The 15,648-nt window shown below is 49.7% G+C and overlaps 2 protein-coding genes across 3 annotated transcripts; both read left to right on the top strand.

Annotated features, from left to right (window-relative positions):
* The first annotated feature begins 11 nt into the window (after positions 1-11).
* Positions 12-4,909, top strand: POFUT1 (protein O-fucosyltransferase 1). 2 transcript variants are annotated; one of them, XR_014185427.1, is made up of 8 exons: positions 12-234; positions 334-455; positions 562-744; positions 1,369-1,481; positions 2,164-2,356; positions 2,459-2,701; positions 3,116-4,690; positions 4,729-4,909. XR_014185427.1 is itself a non-coding variant. In XM_082065739.1 (7 exons), exons 1-7 carry the CDS (start codon positions 93-95, stop codon positions 3,302-3,304), a joined length of 1,185 nt encoding a protein of 394 aa, XP_081921865.1. In that variant the 5' UTR covers positions 12-92; the 3' UTR covers positions 3,305-4,909. The 2 variants fall into 2 exon arrangements, 1 of the variants encoding a protein (XP_081921865.1); XM_082065739.1 differs by having other exon boundaries at positions 3,116-4,909.
* Positions 4,910-5,200: 291 nt separating this feature from the next.
* Positions 5,201-15,417, top strand: KIF3B (kinesin family member 3B). The gene is made up of 9 exons (XM_082065641.1): positions 5,201-5,253; positions 7,206-8,629; positions 9,213-9,314; positions 9,792-9,914; positions 10,025-10,143; positions 10,370-10,483; positions 11,147-11,252; positions 11,461-11,639; positions 11,896-15,417. Exons 2-9 carry the CDS (start codon positions 7,247-7,249, stop codon positions 11,987-11,989), a joined length of 2,220 nt encoding a protein of 739 aa, XP_081921767.1. The 5' UTR covers positions 5,201-5,253; positions 7,206-7,246; the 3' UTR covers positions 11,990-15,417.
* Positions 15,418-15,648: the final 231 nt, after the last annotated feature.

Here is a 15,648-nt window from a genome sequence, read left to right as displayed (position 1 = left end):
TTGTGGGAGTGACGTCGCTCTCCCGCTTCCGCCTCGATGGTGGCCGCTTCCCGCTAGAGCGGCCGTTCCGGCGGGCCCCGGGGCATGCCGGGATGGGGCCGCCTCTCGCTGACCTCTGCCGGGCCGCCATGGCGGCGCTGCCGGTCGTTCTGCTGCTCGCGGTGATGGCGGCGGCGGGCGGCGCGGGGCCCGTCTGGGACGCGGCCGGTTACCTGCTCTACTGCCCCTGCATGGGTGAGGCCCTGCTGCTGCGGAGCCCCGGCGGAGCCCCCGGGGAAGCCCCGGCTGAGTGCCGGTGGAGGCCCCGCTGAGCCCGTTCTCGCCCCTCCACAGGCCGGTTCGGGAACCAGGCCGAGCACTTCCTGGGCGCCTTGGCCTTCGCCCGCGCCGTCAACCGGACCCTGGCCGTGCCGCCGTGGATCGAGTACCGGCACCACCGCCCGCCCTACACCAACGTGAGTCCGGGGAGGAGAGGGGGCGCGGGCGGGGGGTGCGGGCCCGGGGAGGCCCCCGGGGTCTGTCCCGCCGGGCCGGCAGTGAGGTGGTTGCTGCCGCCCGCAGCTGCATGTCCCGTACACCGAGCACTTCAAGCTGGAGCCGCTGCTCCGGTACCACCGGGTGATCAGCCTGGAGCAGTTCATGGAAGCGTTGGCCCCCGTTCACTGGCCTCCCGGCAAGCGAGTGGCTTATTGCTTTGAGGCGGCGGCTCAGAGGAGCGCGGACAAAAGCACCTGTCCCATGAAGGTGAGTGAATTCTTGCTGCACCCCACGGGGCCAACAGCCGAGTTGGTCAGGTTGCCGTTGATGTGCAAATGTAGGAGTTACCCACCCCACATTGGTTCCTGCGGCGTTGCTGTCACATTTCTCAGGGATATGGTTTAGTGCTAGATTTGGGTTATGGTTGGACTCAATGATCTTGAGCATCTCTTCCAACCGAAATGACTACAACTCTATGATTATATCAGTGTGGCTTGCTACTTTTCTTTGTCAACAGATGCTTGGGGTTCAGGAGAATCATTTGGGTGAGTAGCTTTACCACTTTGCGCTCTTAAGAACAGATCTGCAGCTTCTCTCCTGCTGGTCTCTGCCCGTTTCCTAGCAGTTGTTTTAAAGCCACCTCTTTTCAATACAGGTTTGAGAGCTGTGGTGTTCCTGTTCTTTTAAGGCAGCCTTCGCATTAGTTCTCAGTTAAATTTAAGTGCTTCCCTGTCTCCTTCCCACAGAGCTGACCTGTGACAAACAGGCTTTGTTATTCCATCCTTTCCTCCTGTAAGGGAAAAGCGCTTCAGCTCAGGACCCCAGGACCGTGCTGGTTCTGCCTCTCAGGCTCTTGTGTGCGCCGAGTGAACATGTGTGTTTCCTTCGCAGGATGGAAATCCATTTGGTCCCTTCTGGGATCAGTTCCAAGTGGACTTTGATAAGTCTGAGCTCTTCAAGGGAATTTCCTTCAGTCCTGCTTACAAGGACCATTGGATCCAAAGGTAACGAGGAGATGGCAAAGTGCTGACACGCTGCGGTGGGCATTGCGAGTAACACAGGGAAACATTTGTGCTAGTTGCTGTGCAAAGCCTTTGCATTTGAGAGACTGGTTAGTTAGCAATATAATTAAAAATCTTAATGCTTTTTCCATTAATTTCCTGAGCACATTCTTCGTGGAGCATTATTAGGGCTGAGCTCTGTTAGGCTGACTGATTTCTGAGCCAGTAATATTTAGTTATGGTATTTATTGCCTACATATTTAGTTATTCTTCAAAAAGAACTTGGCTCTTGGTTGCTGATCATGAAATGGGTTTTGCTGGTTAACTCCCGTTTTCAGAGCTATGAGTGACTTTAGTGGCATCTGTAAGTTTGGTTGATGGAATTCCTCTAGTCTGGGGTGAAAATGTGAGCTCTCATCGCTGTATGTATGAGATTCCAATCTTTTTGTCTGTCGAATAACACATTCGTTTGTTACCAGGTCTGAGGTAAAACACAGTACCTGAGTTTTGCTTTAATGTTCTGTTCACACAGCAAAATAGTTAAAATTCATCTTGAGTAAATTTTGAGCGGTAGATGGTGCTTATTTCAGGGTGTTTGTAGTTTCCATTTGAACCTTTGTGGCAGTCTTTGTGCAAGATGGTGCCTGTGAGGTCACCTTGTGTCTCGATCTGTGTTTTTCTGTAGGTTTTCACCATCTGAGCACCCTGTACTGGCCTTACCTGGAGCTCCGGCCCAATTTCCAGTCTTGGAGGAGCACCGGCCCCTCCAGAAGTTTGTGGTGTGGTCTGACGAGATGGTGAAGAAAGGAGACTCGTATATCCACTCGCTGCTGCTCCGGCCCTATGTGGGCATTCACCTGCGGATTGGCTCGGACTGGGTACGGCTCCTGTGTGGGGCTGGTGGTTTGGAGCTGGGGACGTGCTATTTGTTTTCTCACACAGTTTCCATTGAAACGTGATATTTTCTTCTTTTTGAACAGAAAAACGCTTGTAACATGCTGAAGGATGGGACAGCCGGGCCGCACTTCATGGCCTCGCCACAGTGCGTGGGCTACGACCGCAGCGCCGCGGCCACGCTTACCATGGACATGTGCCTGCCTGACCTGCGCGAGATCCAGCGCGCGCTCCAGCTCTGGGTGGAGAAGACTGAAGCCAAATCTGTTTATATCGCCACTGATTCTGAGCCCTACACGACAGAGATACAGCAGTTCTTCCAAGGGAAGGTGAGTCTTTCCGAAAGCTGTTCCGTCAGCAGAGCTTTAATAAAAACCTCCCTGGCATTGTGGCCCGTTGCTGGTGCAGATGGCAGGCAGGAGTGTCGTGTGTTATTCACAGACAAATATTGGCATCTCAAAGTGAGTTTTGCTCATAGCCATAAAACTCTTCCTTTCCTAGAGGTTGAAGGGCATCATCCTGCGTGGTAGTAAGTTTCTTATTGAAAAATACTTCAATTAAATAAGCCTCAGTGATTTTCAAAACTGTTTTCACATTTATCTATGCATAAATGAGCAATAGGGCAAATCAGGAAGGAATCCACTCTCTTTTTGTTGTATATTCCCATTTCTAGTATTATGCCAAGGCATTTAGGTTGTAATAACGGGTGACTGGATTAATTTTCTCTCCTCGTTTCCCTGCAGATCAAGGTCGTGAGCCTGCAGCCAGAAGTGCCTCAGATCGATTTGTACATTCTTGGCCAGTCTGACCATTTTATCGGGAACTGTGTCTCTTCATTTACTGCCTTTGTGAAAAGAGAGCGTGACGTGCATGGAAAACCCTCTTCGTTTTTTGGCATGGACCACCCCCCAAGGTTACGGGATGAGTTCTGACCAGAAGAGCAGCAGGCTCTGTAGTTCTCAGGGCTCTGCAGCTCTCGGGGCTCTGAGCTGGTGTCCTGAGTGTTCTCCTGCCCACGGAGCACACCGACAGTTTGTGGATGCTCCACACGGACGGTTCTAGACTCTTCTGTCTGACTTCTGTATTTCCAGCACGAAGTCAGACAGAAAATAGATTTTAAATCGTGTCTTTTATAGGAAACGGTAAACTATGTATAGTTTTTAAGAGATAGTTGATGTAGCTCTCCATTTTCTCTGTTTGGGGTTCGCCAGCAATCATGGCGAAGCAGCTGCTCACATTCCTCTTCTCCATTTTAATTTTTTTTTTTTCCGTTAAATTTAAATTGTACTTGGAGATGTCGTGGAGCTTCTTGTCCAAAACTGACCACAAGTTCTTTTCAAGTACGAAGTATTGTCAGGAATATCACAGTCCCTGGAAAGGAATGCAAGGTAAAGCTCAGTACTGGAAACAAAACCTGGCTTTTATCGAGAGCCACTGTTGCCTTACTGGGCCCACGTCACCTCAGTGCCTTGGTTTCTGTTCCCCTGTCAGAAGAGATATGGGTTCTGCTTGGCTGTGGAGCTGTGGGGCACCTGGATCCCTTCAGCGGTGCTACTGAAGTGCTGGGGGGCAGGTTTTAATGTGGCAGCTGCTTCCTCACCCCGTCCTTGTCTGGAATGGGGGGCAGGTGTCTGCAGGGACACGGGGAGATCTGTCACAGCTGGTTGAGAGCTGGAGATTTGGGGCTTGTAGCTGTTGGTGTCAGGTGGAGCTGGGTGGCAGGGATGAAACTGGTGTAGAGCTGAGACTCCAAGTAGCAGTAGTGGGGTTGGTGTACGTCGTGCCTAGGTCTATGTTAGTGGTTTCTGTTTTCTTGTTTGTTTTTGTACTTTGTAAAATAACCCATCTGACAGCAGAACCCCTAGCTGGGGGCTGCTTCCTGACGGAGAGAGCCATTGGGAGTGTTTGATGGTGAAATGGCAGCTCAAAAACCTTCCTGTGGCCTAGTGTGATTTGGTGCTGGTAACACTGATAATCCTGAGATGGTGAGTCTCAACTGATGACTTTTGGTATGCCTGTGTTTTTTATCTTTTTGTCCAAAGACAAAAGTACAGAACTTATTGTTCCTGTTTTAAAACGTCAATGAGGTGGGGCTGGCTGTCCCTACTATGTTGCTGCAGGGCTTTAAATGTCTTTTTGTGGATTTTCCCTCCTTGGAAACTCCTGAGCTCTGCAGGAGCTGCAGGGCTCAGGGCACAAGGGGGCTCCATGAGGGGCAAAGTCTCATCCTGTGTCTCCTCAGCGCTGGCTTCCAGAAGTGACAGTGTTTGTTGGGTCATGGTCTCTGTCCATGTCCCTGCACAGTTTGGTGGCTCCAGGTCTCTGTCCATGTCCCTGCACAGTTTGGTGGCTCCAGGTCTCTGTCCATGTCCCTGCGCAGCCCTCGGTGGTTCCCTCAGCCCAGCGAGCTCTGATGATGCCATTGGGACGGCCGTTCCGCCTGGGTTTGAGAAGACAGTCTGTTAAGAGAAAATGTTTTAATTTGTTTTTTTAAACTCGGTATTTTTTGTAATAATAAACCCCTGATTTTGTATTCATTCGAATTGCACTAAGATTCCTTCCTCTGGCATTCCTGCTCAGAACCTTCCCAGGCCCGGCTGTGGCTGCACGGCACTCCTTGCCGCTCCCGGGCTCCGGTTGGGGCAAAACCCGGCACTGTTGGTGCCCCGGGCCGGTCCCGCCGCTGCCGGGTGCCCCGGGCCGGGCGGGGGAGCGGCCGCTTTGTCCCTGCTCCATCCGGGCCCGGTCGGTACGGAAGTGCCGGCGTGGGGGCGGGCACACGCGTTGCCAAGGAAGTGCGTCAAAGGCAGGGGCGGGGCCGTCTCGCCGCTTCCGGTGCCGCGGGAGGAGGCGGCCGCGCGGCTCCATGGTGACGGCGCAGGTGAGTCCGGCCGGGCCCGGCCCGACCCCGGCAGTCCCGCCGAACCCCGGGCCTCGCGGTGTGCGGCGGGAGCCGCTCCGAGGAGCCGCCGCGGCCCGGGACCCCTCAGCCGAGTGCCGGCCCGCCGCTCCCCCGGTGTCGCCGGGTGCGACAGCCCGGGGCGGCTGCTGTCCGGGCCTCGCCTGCGGGGTGTCGGCCGGGGCAGCGAGCGGGGGCGGCGGCGGGTGTCCCTGGAGCTGGGGATCCGGGGAGCCCCCGGGCCCGTTCATGCCACCCCCGGTGTTGCAGCTGCGGGGCGGTGGGCGCCGCTGGGGGTCCCGACCCCGCCGCCCCGGGAGGGGCACGGCCGTGGGTGCCGCGCGGAGGCAGCTGGAGGTGACGAGGGTGACAATAAGTGACAATCGGTGGCCGCGGCAGAGGTGGCAGCGGGGCCGCTGGTTGGGCTGCGGCGCGCTGGGCGGGGGCGAGGGAGGCAGGTGGGTTAGGAAGGAGTAAAAGACACGAGCGGTTAAGCCAAGGTATCGTGAACACACAAACGTCTGAAAGATTTGAACTGTGAGAAAGTGACGGAATTTTTAAGCTATACCTGGGGATTTGCAGAGGCACGGGAGGGAAGGGAACCCAGAAAACCTTCCTGAGATCCTTGAACTGAAGCCGGGCAGCGCAGAGGCCTCGGCACTTGGGGTGGGAGGGCTGAGCGGGGGGAGCGTCTGTTCCCCGGGCACACGGCTGAGCCTGCGGGTCTGACACCCAGAGCTGCGGAGGAGCCGTTACCGAGCGCACGGGCCGGTTGTGACCTCGCTTATTTTATCAGGCGCAACTTTGCATTGACTGAAATAATCGACAGTTCTTGGATTTCTGCCCTGCTCTTCATTACCCACTGGTTTCAGAGCCCACCTCGCTGGGCTGTTCACTCCCCTTGCTGGTTTGTTTTACCGTGTTTACGAGCGCTGGCAGACTGTGCTACGTTTGGCTGCTTTAGTGATTTCCTTTGTAGCGAGCTAGACTGTGAGACTGGGTGAAAACTTTTCTGTAGCAATTATTTTCACTTGATTCTTGACAGAAACAGAAGGTAAGATCGGGTTTCTCAAGACTGGAAATGCAGAATATCTAGAGGATGTTATGCCTGGAAATGGACAAACTATTTAATGGTTTTATCTTGAGTCCTCGCAGCTGCTGCAGCCCAATTAAAGATCTTTATTCTGTAAGCAGGCTTCTAAAAGTGACTTTCAGAGTGTAACACACAAGAGGAAAAAAAGCATTTGGGCGGCGTTCCAGGGAACCACCGCCATTTAACAAAACCCAGGCACAAGTGTTAAAGCTTCTGTGGCAGGACGGTCCTCATGACATGTCACACGTAAGGGGATTGTAATGTAAATGTCTCAAAATTATGAGAAGGCTTCATCAGTACATAAGAAGCAACACTGAAAATACTGTATTTATAATTTACAATCTCTCTTGAGTTTTGGTAGGCAGGTGCAGCCTTTGATCAAAGCACCCGAGTGATTCCCTTTCAAGAGCCCGAGCAGTGTGGAGAGGGCAACCCTGGGCTGGATTTTCAGATTATGAGATTTAAAGCAAAAAGCCTGTCAGGCTGCAAAGGGAATCAATGGCAAAGTATTAACTTACATTTATAAATAGTTTAAAAGCATTATGGGTTTTTTTTAAGGGTCAAGAAAAGGATCTCTACCAAGTGTAAAGTTGTGATTTGCTGAAGTATTTTTGCAGCAGAGCTTGTAGAACTGATACCGTTTGATGGACGGGCTTTGGTAAAGTAACACTGGCTCAGTTCAGGCCTTTTTAAAGTTTTCACGTTGCACGTTATTTTTATTCCTCAGAACTTAATGAACACAAAATGCTGCTTGAAGAGATGAGTTGAATCTTTGGCTTTGTGCAAAATTGTCACCTGCAGAAAACGACCTTCACCTATTCCCCCTTTGTTTCTGGTTTAGGTTTCTAGCCCGGGCTCACGCATCGGTGGGATCCCGCTATCATGTCTAAGTTAAAGAGCTCGGAGTCGGTGCGGGTGGTGGTGCGATGCCGGCCCATGAACAGCAAAGAGAAAACGGCTTCGTATGAAAAAGTTGTTAACGTGGATGTCAAGTTAGGGCAGGTCTCGGTGAAGAATCTGCGGGGAACATCTCATGAGCTGCCTAAAACTTTCACCTTTGATGCCGTGTATGACTGGAATTCCAAACAAGTTGAACTCTACGATGAGACCTTCAGGCCTCTGGTGGACTCTGTTCTGCAAGGGTTTAACGGGACAATCTTTGCCTATGGGCAGACTGGGACAGGGAAAACTTACACAATGGAAGGGGTGCGCGGTGATCCAGAAAAGAGAGGGGTCATCCCCAATTCATTCGATCACATCTTCACCCACATCTCTCGATCTCAAAATCAGCAATACTTAGTTAGAGCATCTTATTTGGAAATATACCAGGAAGAAATCAGAGACTTGTTATCAAAGGATCAGTCCAAGCGGCTGGAGTTAAAGGAGAGACCAGACACAGGTGTGTATGTGAAGGATTTGTCCTCCTTTGTTACGAAAAGTGTCAAAGAGATCGAGCACGTCATGAACGTGGGAAACCAGAATCGCTCCGTGGGTGCCACCAACATGAACGAACACAGCTCTCGATCTCACGCCATTTTCGTGATCACTATTGAGTGCAGCGAGTTGGGACTCGATGGTGAGAATCACATCCGTGTTGGTAAGCTCAACCTGGTGGACCTGGCGGGCAGTGAGCGCCAAGCCAAGACCGGAGCGCAGGGAGAGAGGTTAAAGGAAGCGACCAAAATCAATCTCTCTCTCTCAGCTCTGGGCAACGTTATCTCTGCCCTCGTAGATGGTAAAAGCACCCACATTCCATACCGGGACTCCAAGCTGACCAGGTTGCTTCAAGACTCGTTAGGTGGCAATGCCAAAACTGTGATGGTGGCCAATATAGGCCCTGCCTCCTACAATGTAGAGGAGACTCTGACGACACTGAGATACGCCAACCGTGCCAAAAACATCAAGAACAAGCCGCGGGTGAATGAGGATCCGAAGGATGCTCTGCTCCGAGAATTCCAGGAGGAGATCGCTCGGCTCAAGGCACAGTTAGAAAAACGGTCTATTGGCAAAAGAAAGAGGAGGGAGAGGAGGAGAGATGGTGGGGAAGAGGAGGAGGACACTGAGGAGGGTGAGGACGAAGGAGATGACAAAGATGATTATTGGAGGGAGCAACAAGAAAAGCTGGAGATTGAGAAGAAAGCAATAGTTGAGGATCACAGCTTAGTAGCAGAAGAAAAGATGAGGCTGCTGAAAGAGAAGGAGAAGAAAATGGAGGATCTGAGGCGAGAGAAGGAAGCGACAGAAATGTTGAGTGCTAAAATCAAGGTAGGATTCTTCCTTGTTATACTTTATGAAAGCAATTTATTTAGGCTGTGGGGAGAATAGATCGTTTCCCAATTTGGAAAGATATTTCACAAGAAGTTTCCAGGATAGTGATTTGTGTTTAGATTGGAAGATTTAAAAATAAACCATTTCTAGACAGAAGTTGAAATTTCCACTATTAATTACATATTTCAATATTCATGAGTTGTTTCGTTGTTCTTATGTACTGATCTTGTAGGATCTTAAGCAATCAACACAATAAAATGTGATGATCCATCTTTTCACAAGCTGTAGCACAAAAACTGCTTCATTGCGTCACGGATCATTAACAGGTTTTTACCTGTTTTACACCAGCAAGCATCGTGGTTCTTCAGCTTTGCCGCACATGGCAGCTATGCCTAATTCCAAGAAAGTTACTGTTTCATTAACTGCACAGTCTTATAAGAACTTTAAGAAATAGTAATTCTTGTAGCAGTTGCCTTGGAAGACAAGTTAAAAAGGGAGCTGCCCTGAAGCGGTTGTACCCGTATGAGAGAAAGTTCTCTGGTCACTGAGAGAAAGTTCTGACCTTGGTTTTTCCTTTCAGGCGATGGAGAGCAAGCTGCTGGTGGGAGGGAAAAATATTGTGGATCACACAAATGAACAGCAGAAAATTCTGGAACAGAAACGACAGGAAATTGCAGAACAGGTACCAGGAAGAACATTTGTTCTTTTGTTTAAAAGGCCCAGCTGCAGAGCTTTTATAAAACATTCTGTCAGGAGAAACTATAAGAAAATATGTCCAGGGTTAACGCTCAAATTGGTTTAATGCTAATTGTTAATCTCAAAATAAGGGGGAAGGGCATGTGTCCTATTCGTCATCGTATGAAGTGCAATGGCTGGTCTGAGTTGATAAAAAAGGAGGAAAATATAGTGTAAGCATTGCATTTGATTCCTTTAATTGAAGCTGGAGCACTTACTCACATGATCTGATTTTAATAGCAAAATAAAGCCAAAGAAGTCATAACGCTTCTGGTATTTCTATGGCTAGAGACAGGAAGAACTAGAAGCTAAAGCAAAAGCCCTGAAACCCAGGGAAGTAAAAACATCCTGAGTGCTGGTTTCCTGTGTGCCAGCCTGGAGAGGGAAATGCAATCATGGTCTTAATGTTGTGTGTCACCTTCAGAAACGTCGAGAACGAGAAATCCAGCAACAGATGGAAAGTCGGGATGAGGAGACTCTGGAGCTGAAGGAGACCTACAGTTCTTTGCAGCAAGAGGTGGACATAAAGACCAAAAAACTCAAAAAGGTAAAAGAACATGATTCCATGTCTGGTGGGTTAGGAATAAAATCAGCTTGTGTGTGAAGGTGGCAGGAACATTGGTGAGTTGTGACTGTGGCTCTTGTTGTCTGCCCCAGTTATTTTCCAAGCTGCAGGCTGTGAAGGCGGAGATCCACGATCTGCAGGAGGAGCACATCAAGGAGCGCCAGGAGCTGGAACAGACCCAGAACGAACTCACCAGGGAGCTAAAGCTGAAGTGAGTCCCAGCACCTCATTGCCTGCTGTGAACAGAGGCGGCTTCTTTGGGCAGGGAGTGGAGGAGCAGCATCGCATGTGCTTGTGGAACAAGATCGAAACATAAGAAAACTCAAACTTTCCTCCTTTTCCAGGCTGTATTAAGTCAGTGGGAGAGAAGCAGTGGAGAAATTAACCTGCTAATTATGTTTCTTGTGTATTTCCCATTTTTTTTTGGTTGCGTGTAGGCACCTGATTATTGAAAATTTTATTCCCTTGGAAGAAAAGAATAAGATCATGAACAGATCATTCTTTGATGAAGAGGAAGACCAGTGGAAACTGCATCCCATAACCCGTCTGGAGTGAGTTTGCTTCTAATCCTTTCTTGAGACGGAATAATTGGTCACAGAAGCCCTCTAGTTGTCAAGAACAAGGTATCCCCAAACAGCGATGGAAGTTGGGATTTAAACTGGCCCTCCAGAGTTTGGAGCTTCTTGCTGCACTATAAAATAAAACATTCTGTTCCTCTTAGTAAGTTGAATAAAATAGGAATGTACAGTTAGAAGTTACGAGAATTCTTGGAAGATCAGGGTTTTCTTCTAGATGAGCCCAATAATTATATGTAAAATATATGTAGTAGTGCATTCACCATTCAAATTACAGTAAATTTTTATAATATTTCTTTCCTGTTCTAGATATGAAAGCTCTCAAAAATAATTATTATGAGAGCTGTGATCAGATCCTGCCTCTCTACAGCAAATTTATAAAGTTGGGGGCAGCTGAGTGCATCTGCAGTCTGTACAGTAACAATATGTCGCAATACCGGTTGTGCAGGAACAGATGGCCCAGGATCATGCTCTGATCTTGTCTCTGACTGCAGGAGCTGCTCCTGCAAGTGCAGCCGAGGTCATTCCTGCTCTCCTGAAATTATTTCTGTGTGGAACTTGCAGGTGTTTTAGCTCCTAAACTCCAAGAGGAGTCTGTGGTTTTGGTGTATAATAGACAGAATATCTTTTTTTATCTAGTAACCAGCAGATGATGAAGAGACCGGTATCTGCTGTAGGATACAAAAGGCCCCTGAGCCAACATGCCAGGACGTGCATGATGACCCGTCCCGATGCTCGGTATAGGGTAAGCCCAGCTGTGGTTACAGCCTTCGCGTGTCCACCCTCCTGCGCAGGGGAACGGGACTTTCAGAGGATTGTTCGTTCTTCTGCGGACAGAAATTTGTACAGTGTCCTACATACATTTATCAAGTACTCCAGAATAAGCTTCTGGAGGGAAAAGAAACAATCTGTATGAAAATGTGCAGACTTTGATTCTGCTTCTACTGTCTCAGGCAGAGAACATCATGTTACTGGAACTTGACATGCCCAGCCGAATAACGAGAGACTACGAAGGTCCAGCCATCGCTCCCAAAGTTCAGGCAGCTCTAGAAGCAGCTCTGCAGGATGAAGATGAGATACAGGTGGACGCTTCAACCTTTGAGAGCACTTCAAATAAAAAAGCAAAACCCAGGTGAGCTGAACTTCGAGTAAGCAGACTCACTGAGAGGTGCAGGTGCAAGTACAGTTTGTCAGCACTTCTGTCAGTCAGGTTAAGGCGAGCTTGGCTGGAAAGCAGAGAGAGGAAGGAACGTAGAACAAAAGGGAAAGCTGAGACTGATTAGAGAATAAATCAAATTAAAAATTCAGCTTTTGGAAGATTAATTTTGATGAGTAACAGGTGACATTATTGGGGCTTTTCGTTTATTTTTTCATTTTTACTTCTTCAGGCCTAAAACTGGAAGGAAATCAGGGGGATCCTCTGCAACAGGTGCCCATAGTTCTCAGCTGTACCCGCAGTCCCGAGGGCTGGTTCCGAAGTAAACCAGTGGCTCTGAAGTAAACCAGCAGTTCCTCTCCAGGCGCCAACAGCCTTTGCCTTCCGAGAGCAGAGACAGTTCCAACCTGCAGAGAGAACTCCCGGCCGGGCCCCGGCCCTTCTCCCCTGGAAACGGCCTCTTGGCCCTTTCACTGACTTGTGCACTGAGCCACAGGAAGATACGTGCTTGCGATTCAGCATTTGGCCTCTGTGGGAAACAGATTTTAGTTAGGAAATAAATGCATGAGGTACGTTCGAGTGTGTTAGAAGCAGTGGGAAGCATGGGGATCCCCTCCCAGTGTCGCCGTCTCTCGTTCCACACTCGCCTGTCTGCGCTGGGCTTCTCTGTGTTGGGCAGTAAGAAGACAGAGTTGAAAGTCATCTCAACAGAACCACCGCTGAAGAGCTCCGCAGTGAGACCCAAATGAGGCTGAAAAACAGAGGATCTGTTCAAACTTGACGAGGTGCAGAGTTTTTCCTCGTCCTGCTTGAAAGGCTGGCAGCATCGTTTGGGGTGATGGAGCTGGTGTGAACAGGCAGGGTGGCAGTGGCCAGCATGTCCTCACCACATCGCTATGCCTCCCTGTAGAACTGTGGGACGAAAAAGGGGACCAGAAAGCGGCTTTGCGCTCTCTAGAGAGGCGGCAATAGAAGCTGAAGTCCCTTCCTTGTTTACAGGCTCCTCTGAACTGACCCTTGCAGACCTCACCCCTGCCAACAGGAACACACCTGCAGAGCTGTGCCAGCCCCACTGCTTTCTTCCTCTCTCTTGCCTCCATCCTCACCCCTGGCATTTAAAACCAGTGTCCATAGGAAGTCTTTAAACTGTGAGGTGACATGTGGCCATTTTCTCTTGTCTCCCACTGGTCACAGGAAATGTAGCATTGTCTCCGAGCTGCCCCTGGCCAGCTCTGTGCTCCTGTCAGCTGGGTTGGGGGCAGAGCCCCGGAACATGGAGCTGCCCTTGAGCGTGCTCTGCTGAGCGTGGTCCCTTCCCTTGGTGTGGGAGGAGGTTCTGCGTTCGGTACCTTCGTGCCTGTTCCACATTAGCAGCTTTCACTTTGCACCTCCCGGCCCAACTGTGAGGGAAACTGTGTGTCATCTGGTCTGAGAAATGGAATCTGGTGTTAATTCCAGGGGTTCGACTTTGAAAATAAGGGAGGAAGAGCTCCTGCTTTTGACGGTCTCTTTGCAAAGCTGCCCTATGACGAAAGCAGGTTCCGGTACCGCCGCAGGCTGGTGTGGCAGGGCAGAGAGCGGTGACACTGCCACACTGAGAACAGCCAGCTGTCCCTGTCTGGTGTCTCACAGATCATTCCTAAGTTTTAGTTCTCTGTATATTGAGACTTGGGATGTTGCTTTTTCTGGTTGCTGTTTGCTGTCATCCCACGGACATCTTGACCTGTTTCCCTCACTGAGGACTTGCCTGGTTTTAGCAATGCTCTGGTGTGTGGACTCTGCCTCGCCTGCTTGTTAAGTCCGTGCTGCGTGACTTCCCCAGCCCCGTCCTGGCTCCTCCCGAGCGGGAGGAATCCACTGGCCAGCACAGCTCACCCTGCGCCCTGCGGGCACGGTGCCCGGTGAGCCGGCTGCCAGCTGGGTCCAGCAAAATGCAAACGTGGCTGCTTTCATTCACAGAGTGCTTTTCCGGACCACAAAATTAATATATATATATACACAGATGCATATATATATTAGTTTTGGTAGAGGAGAGGAGTTTGCTTATAATCGAGACAGCTTATAATTGAGAGAGCAGGTGTCTGGCAAATTTCTTGCAACCTGAACACGCAAACCTGGCATAATCTTCCTTTTTGTAGAGCACTGTTTATGTACAAAGGGCCTTTGAGTTGGCTCTTGTTGCATAGTATAATATCACCTCCCCTTCCCTCTCCTCCCTGTTTCTCTTTAGCACATCATCTTCTGTACTTGGACATTTTAAAAGATGATTGTATGGTGTAAGTGCTTGGAGAATAGAAATGAAACAAGAGGGGTCTAAAACCTGAAATAGCAACAAAATATATAGTCACGTATATGTGCATAGCAACGTACACGTATGTTTGATGTGAATACGCACACACAGAGTCCTGCGGCTGCAGATGTGCACGCTCCTACTCAGTCGCTCCTGTTCCGTAGGGAATTCGCTATGAAACTCGAATGCTGGGAACTCCTGTTATAGCAGGACTGGTGTGAGAATCGCAGCGCAAACCCAAACTGTTCTCGTTTTAGTGTTGCTAAGGTAGCTGGTTAATATGTCAGAAAGGCTCTGCTTTTAATTCTGTAGAAATTAATTAGCAAGGTGACAGAAACTCAGCAGGGTGGAAAAAAAGAATAAAACTGCATTTTTAGTCCTTGTATTTCAGTTGGAGCTGTGGTTGGAGGTTTGGTTCGTGTGTCCATGGGCAATCTCAGATTGTTACAGCAGCTTTTAGATTCTCATTCTGATGGGTTTACCCTCGACCAGATCCTCAGTGGTACTGATATTAAGATAAAACACATTGTCTTAAGCTGCACAAAACTTACTGAGCTCTGGGTTGAAGTTTTTAAGACACGTTCCTGCCGAGTCTGCCCCTCACTGTGTTTTCTGAACTGTCTGGGCTTCCTGCGGTCACGGCCAGAGCCAGGAATCCCAGCTGGCTCCTGGGGAAGGCCCTGGGACAGCGTGCGCCGTCACAATTTCTCCATAGGAATGCTTAACATCCTTCTCGTCTTTGCTCTGATCTGTATAATGGGATATTTTTTTTAAAAAGTGGCATGCAGCAGAAGTCCCTTGGCTCTGGGACCAAGCCCCGGCTGAACCGAGGCAAAGGAACTGAAGCACTTTCTCAAAATCCTTAACATGGCTCTAGCACCTTTGTAAAAATATCCGCATGCTGCTTGAATCTTCTCAAACACGTACCTCTGTCGTAGCACCTTGGGCTGTGCTGGCGCATTATACAGATCAGACCAGACTTGTTTGGTGGTTTTGGGTGCAGTAAGTGCTTCGCTGCAGAGCGCCGGCTCCTGAGACACCCCAGACCTGGGTCCGTCCCCCCTTCCCTCTGCGATGGTGAACGCACAGTGCAACGCGTCGGTGCCAACGCTGCGGGTCCGTTCCTGCTGTGTTCAAACACCATTTGGAAAGACAGCCTGCAAAAGCCATAATTAGATGCAGAGATAGAACTGAAATGAGAACACTGGTGGGTTTAACTCTCTGTGGCCCAGGCCCTCTCGCCTCCTTCAGTCTCCTCTTATTTTGGACCAGTGCCCGGGATGTCCCTGACACAGCTGCCCCTGGACACGGCTCTGCCTGCTCCCCGGGGACCTGGAGACAACCTGGCAAGAGGTCAGGCCATAGTTTTACAGCTTCTATTTATTTGTATCATCTCTTTTTGTCTAGGAATGTAAAGTCATCCTAAAATACAACGTGTAATAAAAGTCATTAAGATTTATTGCATCTATCAGAACGTGCCTGGTTTTCATTCTTGATTTGTAGGTAACGGCAGGGTTCAGAGTCCATGTTTTACAAAGCCTTATTTTTATTAAAAACCAAAACAAACACGTCTGAGGGCAAACTAAATGATTATGAAGCGGAAAGCTGGAGGAGTAGCGGTGCCTGGTGCCGCTGCCGGGCGCTCGGCTCCTCAGAACGATGAGCACCGAGGGCCCTGGACCGGCGCCCTGGCGG

This window comes from Streptopelia decaocto, assembly GCF_964273445.1.
Source record: "Streptopelia decaocto genome assembly, chromosome: 14".
Taxonomy (NCBI): domain Eukaryota; kingdom Metazoa; phylum Chordata; class Aves; order Columbiformes; family Columbidae; genus Streptopelia; species Streptopelia decaocto.
This window is presented reverse-complemented; position numbering and strand designations above follow the sequence as displayed.